At 43.3% G+C, this 16020-nt stretch overlaps 1 protein-coding gene across 2 annotated transcripts in view; it reads left to right on the forward strand.

Annotated features, from left to right (window-relative positions):
* The window catches only part of LOC145346782 (uncharacterized), a 64447-nt gene that overhangs the window by 43185 nt on the left and 5242 nt on the right, over positions 1-16020 (forward strand). For both annotated transcript variants that reach the window (XM_080194503.1, XM_080194504.1), the window contains exons 3-7: positions 6195-6479; positions 8254-8339; positions 10618-10701; positions 11973-12119; positions 14363-14491. In XM_080194503.1, coding sequence (XP_080050629.1) covers positions 6195-6479; positions 8254-8339; positions 10618-10701; positions 11973-12119; positions 14363-14491 — 731 coding nt within the window. The remainder of the gene's footprint in view (positions 1-6194; positions 6480-8253; positions 8340-10617; positions 10702-11972; positions 12120-14362; positions 14492-16020) is intronic.

A 16020-nucleotide genomic window follows, 5' to 3' on the forward strand; every position in this document is an offset into this window, starting at 1 on the left:
GGTACACTGCACCATTGGTGAGAAGAGTGAATGTTTGAGAGTGGTGCCAGTGCTGTGGGCCACTTCGTACTGGATGGGGTTAAGCATCTTGAGTTTTGCTGTCTTGCAGTCACTTAGAGGAAGTGGAGAGTATTCCATCACAGTCTGGATGTGTGCCTAGTGGATGTGCAGGCTAGGAGAAGTCAGGTGATGAGTTATTTGCTGTAGAAAGCCCAGCCTGTGACATGCCCTTGTAACCACAGTATTTGTATGATTTGTCCAATTATAAGTTTCTGGTCAGCGCTAACCCCGAGCGTGTTGATATTGGGGATTCAACTATGGTAATGCCATTGAATGTCAAGGGGACACATTGGAAATGGCCATTGCCTGACACAAATATTACTTGCCACTTATTAGCCAAGCTTGAATGTTGTCCAGGCCTTGTTGCATATGGACACGGACCATTTCAGTACCTGTGGAATTGTGAATGACACTGAACACTGTTTAATGAACTTCCCCACTTCTGACCTTGTTTTGGAGGGAAGGTCATTGATAAAGCAGTAAAACTGGTGGGGCCTGGGGCACAGTCATGAGGAGTTCCTGCAGTGATGTTCTTGGACTGAGATAATTGGCCTCCAACAAACACAATCATCTTCCTTTGACTCCAACCAATTTACCCCCTGATTCCCATTAAATTCAATTTTGCTAGGGCTCCTTGATGCCATGTTCAGTCAGATGCTGTTTTGGTGTCGAGCGCAGACACTTTCATTTCAGCTGTTTTTGTCCATGCTTGGACCAAGGCTGTAATGTGTTCTGACGCTGAGTGCCTCTGGCTGAACTAAACTGTGCATCAGTGAACACTTTATTTCTTTTGAAATTGTTACTTGATAGTATTGCCAATGACATCTTCCATCACTTTAAACAATATTCAGGTTTCTATTCTTCATGACAAAGTGGACAAGCTCAGATTTTTGCACATTATCGTCTATCTGTCAATTCTTGCCCACGCACTTAACTAATTTATTTATTTATTTGGTTTATTTATTAGTCACAACAGAGGCTTACATTAACACTGCAGTGAAGTTACTGTGAAATTCCCTAGTCGCCATGCTCTGGCACCTGTTCAGGTCAATGCATCTAACTAGCAAATCTTTTAGACTGTGGGAGGAAACCAGAGCATCCAGAGGAAGCCCACACAGACACGGGGAAAACATGAAAACTCCACACACAGTAACCCAAGCCAGGAATTGAACCCGGGTCCCTGTGCTGTGAGGCAGCAGTGCTAACCATTGTGCCACTGTCCCGCTCACCCCTATTTATATCTCTATCCTTTTCATATCCCCTTCCCAACTCAATCTTTTATACCATCAGCAAATTTGACTTCAATGCAGTGGATCCTTTGATGAAAGTCCTTAATGTAGATTGTAAACATTTGAGGGCCCTGCACTGATCCTGTGGTACTCCCACTAGTTACCTTTTTGCCAACCTGAAAATGGTCCATTTATCCAGACTGTTTTCTGTTAATTAGCCAATCACATTTTACCAAGGAGAATGATCACTTTGCAAACCATAAGCTCTTACCTTGTGCAGCTCTTACCTTTTTATATAGCATCCTGCTGAATGCTTTTTGGAAGTCCAAATACATTACTCTTTCTGCTTCCCCTTTATTCACAATGATATTATATCCTCAAAGACTTCTAATAAATTCATCAAATGTAATTTCTCTTTCATAAAACCATTTAAAACCATAAAACTCAAAAGTGGTGAATCTGTGGAATTCGTTTCCACAGAAAGTAGTTGAGGCCAAAACATTGTGTGATTTCAAGAAGAAATTTAAATATAGCTCTTGTTGCTAAAGGAATCAAGGGATATGGAGGGGAAGTGGGATCAGGAATTTGATCAGCCATGATCAAACTGAATGGCAGAGCAGGCTCAGAAGGCTGAATGGCCTACTCCTAGAAAGCATTTCATAAAATCCCTACAGTGCAGAAGGAGGCTGTTCGGCCCATTGAGTCTGCACTGACCACAGTCCCACCCAGGCCCTATTCCTAAAACCCCAAATATTTACCCTGCTAACCCCCTAACAGGGCCAATTTAGCATGGCCAATCCACCTAACCCGCACATCTTTGGGCCATGGGAGAAACCAGAGCACCCGGAGGAAACCCATGCAGACATGGGGAGAATGTGCAAACTCCACATAGACAGTGACCCGAGGCTGGAATTGAAGCCGGGTCCCTGACACTGAGGCAGCAATGCTAATCACTGTGCCAACGTAATGCCCTGTTTCTGTTTTCTACAGTTTCTACGTCTATGTTAAGCTTATCTGATTGTACCATGATTTCCTAAATGTCTTGCTACTACCTTCCTTAATACTTGAATCTAGCATACAACCTCTTAATAACAATACTTTCCCTCAATCATTTATGTGGATAAAACAATGTGAATACCTTGCCTAAATTGGAAGTGATTGAATCTAGATCACGGTTCCATTTTGCTCACTTCAATCCAAGCTGACAATTCCAGAGCAGCACCGAGGGAGTACTAACCTGTTGGTGGCTTCTTTCAATGAGACTTTTTCTCATGAAGGAGAAATGAATAGGTTTGGGAATGACGATTGGTTAATGAGATGATTTGATCAGATAATAGTGGTAGCAATCTGGAATGCACTGCCTGAGAATGTGAAGGACACAGATTCAATTGTGTCTTTCAGAAGAGAATTGGATAAGGGCCAGAAAAGTTAAAATCTGATGGGGTATGGGGAAAGGGCTTGGGAGGGGGATGAGCTAAATTAGGCCCAATTGGCTACATGGCCACTATGTTATAATCATTCTCTGACCCTTTGGCGTGATCGCCTCCTGTCTAATTGCAGATTCATTGCACTGCTTCAGAAGTGAAGGCATCGGGTTCGATCCTTTGTAACCTGCATGATCATCCCTTTTGTCATTTCATCTCTCCTGCCTCTTTCCTTGCCTTCTTTCGCATGTTTAGTAATTTGCTCCATTTCTTTCTGGTGATAGAGTCATAGAGTTTTACAGCATGGAAACAGGCCCTTCAGCCCAACTTGTCCATGCTGCCCTTATTTAAACCATAAGCTAATCCCAATAACCTGCATTTGGCCCATATCCCCTTTATACCCATCTTACCAATGTAAATGTCTAAATGTTTTTTAAAAGACAAAATTATACCTGCCTCTACTACTACCTTTGGAGTTTGTTCCAGACACTCACCGCCCTCCGTGTGAAAATTTTGCCCTTCTGGACCCTTTTGTATCTCCCTCCTCTCACCTTAAACCTGTGCCCTCTAGTTTTAGACTCCCCTACCTTTGGAAAAAGATATTGACAATCTAGCTGATCTATGCCCTTCATTATTTTATAGACCTCAATAAGATCACCCCTCAGCCTTCTACGCTCCAGAGAAAAAGGTCCCAGTCTATTCAGCCTCTCCTTTATAACTGAAACCACCTGCTCCCTTAGCATCCTAGTAAATCTTCTCTGCACTCTTATAGTATGTCATTTCTATAATAGGATGACCAGAACTGTATACAGTATTCCAGTTGTGGCCTTAACAATATCTTCTACAACTTCAACAAGATGCCCAGACTCCTGTATTCAATGTTCTGACCAATGAAACCAAGTATGCTGAATGCCTTTTTCACCACTTGGTCCACTGTGACTCCACTTTTAAAGAGCTATGAACCTGTACCCCTAGATCTTTGTTCGGTATCTCTCCCCAACGCTCTATCACTAACTGAGTAAGCCTTGTCCTAGTTCAATCTACCAAAATGCATCACCTTGTATTTATCTAAATTAAGTTCCAACTGCCATTCGTCAGCCCACTGGCCCAATTGACCAAGGTGCGGTTGCAATTGGAGATAACTTTCTTCACTGTCCACTATGCCACTAATCTTGGTGTCATCTGCAAACTTACTAACCATGCCTCCTATATGCTCATCCAAATCATTACTATAAATAAGTGGACCCAGCATTGAACCCTGAGGCACACCGCTGGTCACAGGTCTCCAGTTTGAATAATAACCCTCTACAACCACCCTCTGGCTTCTGTCCATCAAGCCAATTTTGTACCAATTTATCTACTTCACCCTGGATCCTACGAGATTTAATCTTATGCAACAACCTACCATGTGGTACCTTGTCAAAGGCGTTACAGAAGTCCATGTAGACAACATCAACTCCACTGCCCTCATCTACCTTTTTGGTTACCCCTTCAAAAAACTCAATCAAATTTGTGAGACATGATTTTCCACTCTCAAAGCCATGCTGACTGTCCCTAATCAGTCATTGCATCTCTAAATACCTGTAGATCCTATCTCTCAAAATATCTTCCAACATCTTACCCACCACAGATGTGAAGCACACTGGCCTGTAGTTCCCAGGGTTTTCCCTGCAGCCTTTTTTAAACAAAAGCACAACATTTGCCTCCCTCCAATCTTCAGGCACCTCACCAGTGACTATGGATGATTCAAATAACTCAGCTAGAGGACCTGCAATTTTCTCCCTTACCTCCCACAGTGTCCTGGGATACACTTCATCAGGTCCCAGGGATTAATCTACCTTGATACGTTTTAAGACTTCCAGCACCATCTTCTCTAATATGTACACTCCTCAAGACATCACTATTTATTTCCCCAAGTTCCCTAACATCTATGCTTTTCTCAACAGTAAATACTGATGAGAAATGTTCATTTAGGATCTCATCCATCTTTTGTGAATCCACACATAGATGACTTGTTGATCCTTAAGAGGCCCTACTCTCTCCTTAGTTATTCTTTGGCCTTTATGTATTTGTAGAAGCTCTTTGGATTCTCCTTTTGCCTTATCTGCCAAAACAATTTCATGTCCTCTTTTTGCCCTCCTGGTTTCTCTCTTAACTCTACTTCTACACCACCTGCACTCTTCAAGGCATTCACTTGATCCCAGCTGCCTATGCATGTCATATGCCGCCTCCTTTTTGACCAGGGCCTCAATATCGTGAGTCACCCATGGCTCCCTACTTCTACCAGCTTTGCCCTTCACTGTAAGAGGGATGTGCTTACCCTGAACCCTGGTTAACACACCAACCTGAAATGTTTATCTTTGTTTCACTCTCCACAGCGTTGCTGAGTACTTCCAGCACTTTTCTGTTTTTGTGCCAGATTTCCAATTTTTATATTGGTGTTGCATTTTCCAGGACATCTCAACACGCTTTATAGTCAATGAAGTAGTTTTGAAGTCTAGTCGTTGTTATAATGTAGGAAACCATGGCAGACAGTTTGCCCACATCAACATCCCTCAAACAGCATTGGAGAAGTGATAAAGTTAGTTTGTTTGAGTGACACTCAGGAGAAGTCACCTGCTCTTCTTCCAAGTAATGTCATAGAAATATTTCATCTACCTGAGAGGGAAATGACACCTCTGATAGTGTTGTATTCCCTCAGTACTGCACTGCAGTGTCATCCTTAGTAATGTGCTCAATTCTCTGGAGTGGAACTCGAATCTTTTGACTCCAAGGCGAGAGCAGATTGAACTTTGAACTTTAAATTGGCATTCCCACTAACTTGCATTGTTAAATGTTTATTTATTAGTCACAAGTAGGCTTACGTTAACACTGCAGTTATTGTGAAAATTCCCTAGTTGTCACACTCAGGCACTTGCTCAGACACACTGAGGGAGAATTTAGCCAATGTACCTAAGCAGCACATCTTTTGAATTGTGGGAGGAAACCCACGCAGGCACAGGGAGAACGTGCAAACTCCACATAGACAATGACCCAAGCCGGGATTCGAACCCAGGTCCCTGGTGCTGTGAAGCAGCAGTCCTAACCACTGTGTGTTAACATTGATCTCAAGTTGCTGATGCAGATCTTGGTGTTTGGTGTTGGGACCTAATCACAGCTCTGAGAATAGCCTCTTCCAAACGATCAGGCCCACAAAATTCAAACCAGGGAACCCAACGATGAAGAGGGGTCCTGAACTTCCATGGGCTGGACTCCTTGAATTTAGAAGCCATAAATGGCTCACATACAGAGTTGTCTTTTAAAACCAAAAGTTTGGAATAATTTCAATCCTACTTGCTGATCTTTCCTTCTTTTATCAATTTGGCGGTGCCTCTATCTTTTCAGCTGGGTTTCTCAACATTTAAAAAAATAAAATAAATGAGTCTAACCTGTAATAAAAATATTCTGTCTCGCAAAATCTTCAAAAGACCTATTTTTGTAGCCCTGCAGATCTCTGCACAGTTGGAGCAGTGCCATCGAATGGAACATTCACACTCTGACCGAGCTGAAGCCAGATCCTTGGACATTGAGACCGAGCGCCCGATGCACCATGCTTTCAGTCCGTCAGATTCAAGCTCCTCCAGTGAGAATGAGCTGCCATTCCCGATCCCACTTCGAGATGCCAGGAACAGGATCTCTCCCCAAGAGGACTCCACTAAAACAGAATCCAATGAATCCCAGATCTCAGTGAGGCAGAGGATAAATGAGACAGCCTCTGTAAACAAAGGTAATTAATGTTCCTTCCTTTTTAGAGCATGAGGTCACCGACCCAGCCTGTTTGACTCCCGGCTGGAACCACACCAATGTGATTGACTTTTGTCTGCAAACCCTTTCTTTTCGAACACTGTAGAATCCTACTGTGCAGAAGGAGGCCATTCGGCCTATCAACTCTGCACCAACAACAATCCCACCCAGGCCCTATCCCCATAACCCCACGTATTTACCCTGCTAATCCCTGTAACCTATGCATCCCAGGACATTGGCCATGCTAAATTGTCCCTCAATGTGCCTAATCCACACCATGTATCTTTGGACTGTGGGAGGAAACTGGAGCTCCTGGAGGAAACCCATGCAAAATGGGGAGAATGTGCAAACTCCACACAGACAGTGGCCTAAGCTGGGACTCAAACCCAGGTACCTGGAGCTGTGAGGCAGTAGTGCTAACCATGGTGTCACTCTTAACTAGAATCGGACAATAAGTCTTGATCTTGCCAGCAATCTCCCACGTTGTTTAATTGACCTATAGAGAAAGGTTCATTCTGAAATATAGGGCATGAGGAAAAAGGCCTAGGCTTTCTGATTAGAGAGAATCTCTGCCAGGGCCTGCCTCAGGATGATGCCTACCTTAACCCTGGCCGTGTTACCAGTTCCAGAGTGAGTTTACGCACCTGTAATAGAGAATTGAGCCAAACCAGGTAGAGTTTATCTGGACAATTCCAGTGCACCCCTGGCTGGAAACCACATTTCACACTCCATAAACTTGAGTTCACCCAAAATGCTGCTACCTGTGTCCTAAAATAATCCCATTCACCTGTCATCCCTATGCTTGATGACCCATTTTGAATTCTGGTTATTTAATGTTTCACTTTTAAAATGCTCCTTGTTTTCAGAAGCCTCCATGGGCTCATTGCTTCCTATTTCTGTAATCCCCTACAGCTCCAATACCCGCTCAGGTGTCTGCACCTCTCTATTTCTGCCCTCTCGATTATCCCTATTTTAATCACTCCACCATTGTTGGTTATGCCTTCAGCTGGGTGCAGTGTAATTCTTCCCCTATACCTCTCCTCATTTTCTTCCAAAAACATTCATCATATCCCTCAGGACAGAGGTTGCTTGGATATGGAGTTGCTGGTGTTGGACTAGGGTGGGCACAATAAGAAGTCTCACAACATCAGGTTGAAGTCCAACAGGTCTATTTGGAATCGTCTGCTTTCGGAGGGCGACTTCATCAGGTGAGTGGACCTGATATTTTGTGTTTAAGAATATTGGGAGCTATGGAACAACGACGGGTTAATAGAGATTAGTTCTATCTGAATTGCATAAATGGGTGAAGAAGTTGAATGGTCTATTCCCATTCCTGTTTCCCTTTCTCTCATCAGAAATCTCTGGTTCAGGAGCTAGTTAGATGCAACCCGTCTGCATAACGAAGATCAGTTGTAAGAGGGGACCAATTAAACGTGAAAAAAATCATGTGTTAAAGAGTACAGAGAAAGAGCTGAGAAATGAGATTCAAGTAAATTAGGAGCTTTGTGATGTTGCTGGAGAACAACTTTATGATGTCACAGGAGAAGGAATGCTAAACAAAATGGTCACTTAGTCTTCCTCTAATCAGTGGCCCTTGGCTACAGAACGCGACAACAAAGATTGAATGAGGCACTGACTAATGCTCAAATGTATCCTTTTCTGGGGCATTGCACTTCCCGCTTAATGTTGCCTTTTTTCTCAAGTGCGTTTTTGATGTGTGCCTCTGTCTCACTGATGCAGCTGCTTTGTGTCACCAGGGTCTTGCAATGAATCAGACAGTGATGACTCAGTACCTGAACTGGAGGAGCCTGAGATCCCTGTTCCAATAGCTGGACAGGAACAGGTTGGTGAAAGTCTTTTCTGAATGGCCATAACTGAGAGGTGAGGGTCCTTCACCATGACATGATTAGGTTGTTGATTCATTGCCTGGGAATTCCACTCATGAGAGAACCTCAGCCATGTGAACTGCTGCACAAAAACATCCTGGGAGCAGCCATTTTATGTACAAACATCCTTGGAGGAGTCCTACATGTCTGAATGTCATGATTCTGTATAACAGACAGAGCAATCTCCTGCTATGACATTTTGAATCAAATGCTGGCTGATATAATCAGGTACAACTGTTTAACCTTTTGAGATATGGGTTTCAACCTAATTTCCCCTCCCTATTTTGGTTCTATGGTTCCTAACTTATGGAAGTCTTTATGGAGGGTTCCCTTTGGAGATGGGCTTGAAGTGCATAATGTCTAGAACTTGCCTTATATTTACATTTAAAATGACAATCTTACTTGAGAAATATTATTATTGACATTAGCAATTGAATTGCATGGAAAACAGGCAGTGCATTCCAGATCATCACCACCCTCTGGGTAAAAACTTTTCCTCACATCCCGCTCTCCCCCCACCACCCCCCCCCCCCCCCCCCCCCCCCCCCCACCAGACCTCCTGCCCCTCACCTTGAACCTATGTCCCCTTGTGACTGACCCTTGGACTAAAGAGAACAACTACTCCCTATCCACTCTCCATGTCCCTCATAATCTTGTACATCTTAATCAGGTCTTCTCTGCTCCAATGAAAACAACCCAAGCCTACCCAACCTCTCCATAACTTAAGTGTTCCATCCCAAACAGCACCCTGGTGAATCTCCTCTTCACCCTCTCCAATGGGAAATGCTATTGACAGTGGCAGTTGTGGTTAGAAGATTGAGCCACCTATGGTGCAAGAAAGATGCTATTGGGTGGGGAGGGCAGAGGATCTTCTTCATCGTCTCTAGTCTCTGTCACAAACCTGGTTCCATTTCCACCCAGTCCACTTTCCTGTCTGCTCCCTCAGACTGAACCAGACTGTTTGCAACTTTGGTGTTGTGTTTCATCCTGAGCTGGACTTCCAACTCCATTTCCATTCTGTCTGGAGCTCTGCATGCTTTCACCTATATAGTATCACTATCTCTGCTTATCCTTTAGCCTACCTGCTGCTGAAATCCCCATCTATGCTTTAGTCCCCTCTGGAGTTCTGTTTCAGTGCTATTTTGGCCAGTCTCCCATTTCCACTCTCAAGACATCCTGAGCTCATCCAATTGTGCTATTTGTATCCTAACCTGCATCATGTTTATTCACCCATTCACAAACTGACCTATATTGTCTCCTAGTCCACCAAAGCCTCAATTTAAAAAAAACTCTTATCCTTGTCTTCAAAACCCTCCATGGTTTCAGCCCTCATACCTCTAATCTCCTCCAGTCCTATGACCCTCCCAGGAATTCTGAATTTCTTCAACTGTGACTCTTTGGCATCCCTCACTTGCATTGCTCCACCCTCGGTGCCTGTGCCTTTCAGCCTTCCAGAGCTCTGGAATTCCCTCCTGGATGTTTCTCTCTCTCTCAAGGCCTAACTCTGGGCCTAAGCATTTGCTAACCTAGTCTAGTGTCTCCTCCTTTCTCTTGCTGTCAATTTTTCACTCTTGTCAAGCACCATGGGATATTTTACCACATGAAAGATCAGAGGTGGAATTTTCCATTCCTCCCTGCCAGGGGAATTAGAGTAAAACTTCCTCTGCACAATCCTATCAATGATGTGGAGTTGCCAGCATTGGACTGGGGTAGGCACAGTAAGAAGTCTCACAGGTTAAAGTCCAACAGGTTTATTTGGCGCCCGAGCTTTCAGGGGTTGTTCCTTTATCAGGTGAGCTTGTGTTACCAAATAAACCTGTTGGACTTTAACCTGGTGTTGTGAGACTACTTACTGTGCCTATCCTATCAAACACTGGGTAAAGTAGTGAGTTAGGTATAGTGTTTAATAGGATAGTGTAGAAGAAGCTTTACTGTGTATCTCACTTATGTTATACCTGAAAAGAGTGTTTGCTGGAAAATACTGAGGTAGCTTTGCTCTGTATCCAACTTTTGAAAGTAGCTGTCCTGGGGATTTTGATGGAACAGTGTCGAGGTAGTTTTATTTTCTATCTAACCCATGCTGTCCCTGAACAGAGAGTGGTTGACGCTGATGTTTGGAAAATAGGAACATTCTCCAGCATTATTACTTCTCATCAGTGAGGTCAACAGTTCACTCTGGTGCTTTTGTATGTTAAATTCAAATTTCTCTCTTTTTGAAAAAAATAACTCTTGCAGTCACAGTTGGCCCAAGCGGTTGGGATTGGTGACGAACCTGTCAGCAAAGCAAAACAGAGCCGGAGTGAAAAGAAGGCACGAAAGGTGAGCCAAAACATATACACACGGGCACATGGATCCACACAAATACACTGCTGTGTACTCATAAGATATCTGAGATACAAGACATATGAGCAGCGCTCACACTGTCAAAGATACAGACATGAATATACAATAACATCATATGGATATGACAGTGTTATATTACTGAACTAACATCCAGAGAATGTCAGTTCCTACTTCACCTTGGCAGATTGAGGTTTAAGTTCATAGAAGTTAAAGAAGTGGTATAATTTGAAGTGACCATGAAGCTGTCAGTTTGTTGTATAACCCCATCTGTTTCACTAATGTCCCTTAAGGAAGGAAAGCCATCTTTACCGGGTCTGATCTATATACAGCTGCAGTCCTCAAACAATACTTAATGGCACTTTGAAAAGATCTAGAAAGGTTTTTAAACCATGACCAGCAGCAAAACACGAACGCACCCACACCTTCACACCACTGCATTGAGTTATGCAGAGACAAACTAAATCCCTAACTGAGTTCAATGCAGTGGATGATGATCTGTATCTTTCCTGAAAATGAATGTCTCTCTGGAATCAGAGCGATGCAGGGTGACACACACTGAAGATGGCTCTCCCATTGAATCAGTGACTACTGAACCTGCTGACACTGAATTATAAACTCCAGGCTCTGAGGTGAGCAGAGCTTCTAACTAATGACAAAGTCAGCAGCCAGTAACCTTTTCATGTGGGTTTTACAAATGTGATGTAACTAATTTTCTCACTCTCACTTTTTCTTTCCCCTTTATTCTGTCTCACTCTGATTCTCTCTCCCCCACTGGTCTCACTCTTACCTCTCTCTCAACATCTTTCTATTTTTCCTCAAATTATCTCTCTCATTCTCCTGTTCACTCATTCTTAATATGCTTCTCTTTCTGTTTGTCTATTCTCTCCCCTTTGGTCTTTCCTTCTCTGTCTCATTCCCCTTCACATTTTCTGCCCTGCTATCTCTCTCTTTCCGCCATGTCCCTCATGTCTCTCGCTATATTTTTCCCTCCACCTCAATTGCTTTCATTCCAATTCTTTTTATTGTCTCTTCTCTCCCCCTCTATCACATCTTCATCAACTCAACCCAACATTCTCTCTGTCCCCTCCATCTCACTACCACTATCACTTGCTATTCTGTTTTGCTTTCTCCCTCACTCTGTGTGTGTGTGTGTGTGTGTGTGTGTGTGTGTGTGTGTGTCTCTCTCTCTCTCTCTTTTTCTCTTTCCCTGTCTTTATCTCTATCTTCTGCCCCCAATCCTATTTCAGGCAATGTCCAAGTTGGGACTCCGTCAAGTACATGGTGTGACAAGGATAACAATCAGGAAGTCTAAAAACATCTTGTTTGTTATAACGAAGCCAGATGTTTTCAAGAGTCCTGTGTCCGACATCTATATTGTCTTTGGAGAAGCAAAGGTGAGCATTAGTAACTATGACAACCAATAAAAGACTGAACCTTATTGGGCATTTCTGAATATTGGCTTGATAAAGATTAAATAAAATATGGGGGCGGGGGGGGCAGAATTTTATGAAAATAATTCTAAGTACTGAATGAGTGTGAAATGGAAGACAATCTTGCGAATTTTCTGGGCAAGCTCTGTTACAATCGTATGTTAAGAGCGCTAGGATGCGATTCTCGCCAACAGGGGTACAGAGCCTAATCTCGTTGGCAAAGCTGGCTGCTGAGCTTTTGGGATGCTGATCTCCCAGTATACTGGAAAATATCCTGTCATTCTCCCGCCCCTTCCCCTCTCCACGATCATTGGGACTCGCTGCTCGGCCAATTAGAGTAGTCTTGCAAATCAGTCAGCGTCCTTGTGGTGTAAATTGTGATTGTTTGAAATTTGGCATTCTACTGTTTATCCTGGTGAGTGCAAGGTAAAAAACTTCAGCAACAAGACCCTCTTCTCACATTATTCTCCATGTTTGTTTGATTCTTTTAATGGTTTAAACGTTTTCCGTTTGAGTTTCTATACATGATGGAATTCAAGCCAAGTTTATGCAGTCTGTCCCCATTATCTTATCCCTAGTTTCATAGAATCCCTACAGTATAGAAGGGAGCCACCCAGTCCCTATTCCCATAACCCCACTCTGCTAATCCCCCCCGATACTGGGATCAATTTAGCATGGCTGATCAACCTAACCTGCACGTCTTTGGACTGGAGAGGAAACCAGAGCACCCACGCAGACACGTAGAGAATGTGCAAATTCCACACACAGTAACCCGAGGCTAGAATTGAACACAGGTTTCTGGTGCTGTGAGGCAGTAGTGGTGCCATCATGCTGCCCAATTTAATTCTGGTGAATCTGTCCTGAATTCCACCCCCCCCCCCCCCCCCCCACCCCGCAGTCATTCCTATGGGGTGGTATCCAAAACTGACTGCAGTACTTCAAATGAAGTCTGATCAAAATCCACACAGACGCATGACCTTCTCCCCATTGTCTTTATCTGCAAAGGGGCCAGTGATCGGTTAGGCAAAAAAGGGGTATAAAGGAACTGAGGCCTGCCAAAGGAAATCATGGGCAGAGAGTGTATGGGGAGTGGGGGGGGGGTGCAGGAGCAGCAGTATGGAAGAGCTGCCATACCTGTTCTGCCAGTTTCTCATCCTTGGAGACTTTAGCACAGAAATTCCATTCTATATTATGGAATCATAGAATCCGCACAGTGCAGAAGGAGGCCATTTGGCCCATCGAATCTTCACTGGCCACTATCCCACCTAGGCTGTCTTCCCCATAACCCCATGATTTACCCTAGCTTGTCCCCCTGACAGTAACAGGCAATTTAGCATGGCCAATCAACCTAACCTGCACACTTTTGGACTGTGGGAGGAAACCGGAGGAAACGCACACAGACATGGGGAGAATGTGCAAACTCCACACAGACAGTAACCTAAACTGGGAATCGAACCTGGGTCTCATTATGTCACCATGCTGCCCAATCATCCTGCTGCACACACAAGTCATGGATGTTTGGCTGATGTGCTCAGAAGGTTGTCGCAGGCCATGGACCACAACATGCCCACCACGCGCCCCCAACCTGCCGCCAGCACCCCCTCATCAAGAATAGTGGAAGGATTGAGCAAGACCAAGGTAATTATCTGCACTCCACGTGCCAGCTGTCGGCTGCAGCACAGTTAGTGTTAAACTCTCTTCTGAACCTGAGGCTCAATCCCTACTTGACAGACTTGAGCCCCCAATTCAGCCTGACACTCCAGGGAAGTACTGAGGGAATGCTGCATTGTCAGAAGTGTTACCTCCCATTGCAGGCAGATGTAAGGGATTTCACAGAGCTACAGAAAACAGTTAGCAAGTTCACCTAGTGTCCTGACTAATGTTTATCTCAACATATGGCACCAGATATACATCTTCTTCAGCTTTGTTGAAGAGTCATATGGACTTGCAATGTTCACTTTGTTTTCTCTTTCCACAGTTGCTGCCAGACCTGAGTTTTTCCAGCACTTTGTTTTGATTTCACATCTTGCGTTCATTTATTCTGTTGTCATTTGCGGGATCTTGCTGTGTCTCCATTGATTGCTGTGATTCCTACATTACAACAGCGATTGCACCTCCAAGACCAATTCGCTGGCTGTAAAGGGCTTTGCCATGACTTGTAGTTGTAAAAAATGCTACAAATGCAAGTCTTTGCTCTTCTTTTCCAGATTGAGGACCTGTCCCAGCAAGCTCACAAGGCAGCGGCTGAGAAGTTCAAGGTTCCCATTGAGCACGCCACGCTGGTGCCCGAAACAACTCCCACACTCACAATTAAGGAGGAAAGTGAAGAAGAGGAGGTAAGGTACTTTTACAGCGTTTTGGATGTCAAACCTCAGTAAACAGGAAGTGGAGATTGGAGAATTTGTGTTCTTTCAGTGAATATAGTGCTCCAGATCTTATGTTTCCTGTGAGGCATTGCCTATGTGCTTTCTTTAATGTGAATACTAATACTATACAAGGGACAGAATAGCTTCAGTGATAGTTTTGAAGGGATGCCATTACACACCATCCAGTTGGAATCTGGGGCAAACAAAGCAGCCATATTAGATTCAGACTGGAAATAAAGAGCTCTTTAATTCAGCTTTACTTTTCAAAAATAAATCTGAGGAAACGTATTTATAAATAGAAAGGAAAGTAAGCGCAACACTCAAAATGCAAAACAAATTAATGCAATCCCCTTTAGTTAGGTACCAGCGAACAAAAATTGAATGTGAGGGGGAGGTTAATCTTGAAAGGGGTGCCAACAGCCAATCTGAAGATGAGCAAAAGATCTAAAAGTAAATTTCCAGATGAATTGATCATTGGGAACAGGAGCTGTAATCCTGTCAACAATGGGTTTGAAACAGCAGCAAGTACTTGCAAGTTTATTAAGGGTTAAACGAACAAACTCGTAGCCAACAGAGATTACAGGAGATGATTTGTAGCAGAAGAAGGCACATCCTAGCCAATTGAGCATCACCTTTTCTTCTCCCTCTCTTTTTGCCTTCTGATCTCACATTACAATGGTTCTCTTCTTAAGCTCAACTGAAAGGCCACCCTTTCCCGTGACCTTCATTCTAGGTTTTATCTTCGATATTAAAGGTGCAACATACCAAAGGTTTAAAATCTCGGGACATGACATAAACTTCCTCATTTATTTGTTTTTAAGAATAAACTTCTAGATGTATTTATAAGTTTAGAACTATTGAATGTTATTTTGTATGACAACATATACAGTCTTACTGATTTCTTGATGTTCTACAAATACTGTTCTGCCAGTCAGTAACACTTCCATTTTATAATTATAAAAGTAAAATTAATACATATGGATTTGTTTTGTATAGAATAGATTCCTTCATTATTTCTTTATCTGGAACTTAGTCACCGTGTTGATTGGTCAAGTTCCAAAGGATTTAACAATGAGGAATTTTTTTAAATTGTTCATGAGATGTGGACGTTGCTGGCTGGGGCAGCATTTATTGCCTGTTCCTGATGGTAGTTAAGAGACACCCACATTGCTGTGGATTTGGAGTCACATGTAGGCTAGACCAGATAAAGGTGACTGATTTCCTTCCTTGGTGTTGGAAAGATTGGGGTGGGTGGGAGGATGGGTGGAGTTGAGTGGAGATTTTTCATCCAAAGGGGCAACATGTAAATGGGATTGGTCACCCCAAGAAGGACATCAAAATGGACTAAATAAGTAGGGCCAAAGTTAATTGGATTTGGGGAATTCAAAATTGCAAAATAAGACTAATTAATTAAAAAGCAGTGGTTGGGCCTAAGAGAGCCAAAGGTCTTTACACCTTTACCATTGCTACAAATTACTGATTCTTACTATGATACAGTT

The sequence above is a fragment of the Carcharhinus amblyrhynchos genome, chromosome 8 (assembly GCF_965287045.1).
Source record: "Carcharhinus amblyrhynchos chromosome 8, sCarAmb.v2.hapA, whole genome shotgun sequence".
Taxonomy (NCBI): Eukaryota; Metazoa; Chordata; class Chondrichthyes; order Carcharhiniformes; family Carcharhinidae; genus Carcharhinus; species Carcharhinus amblyrhynchos.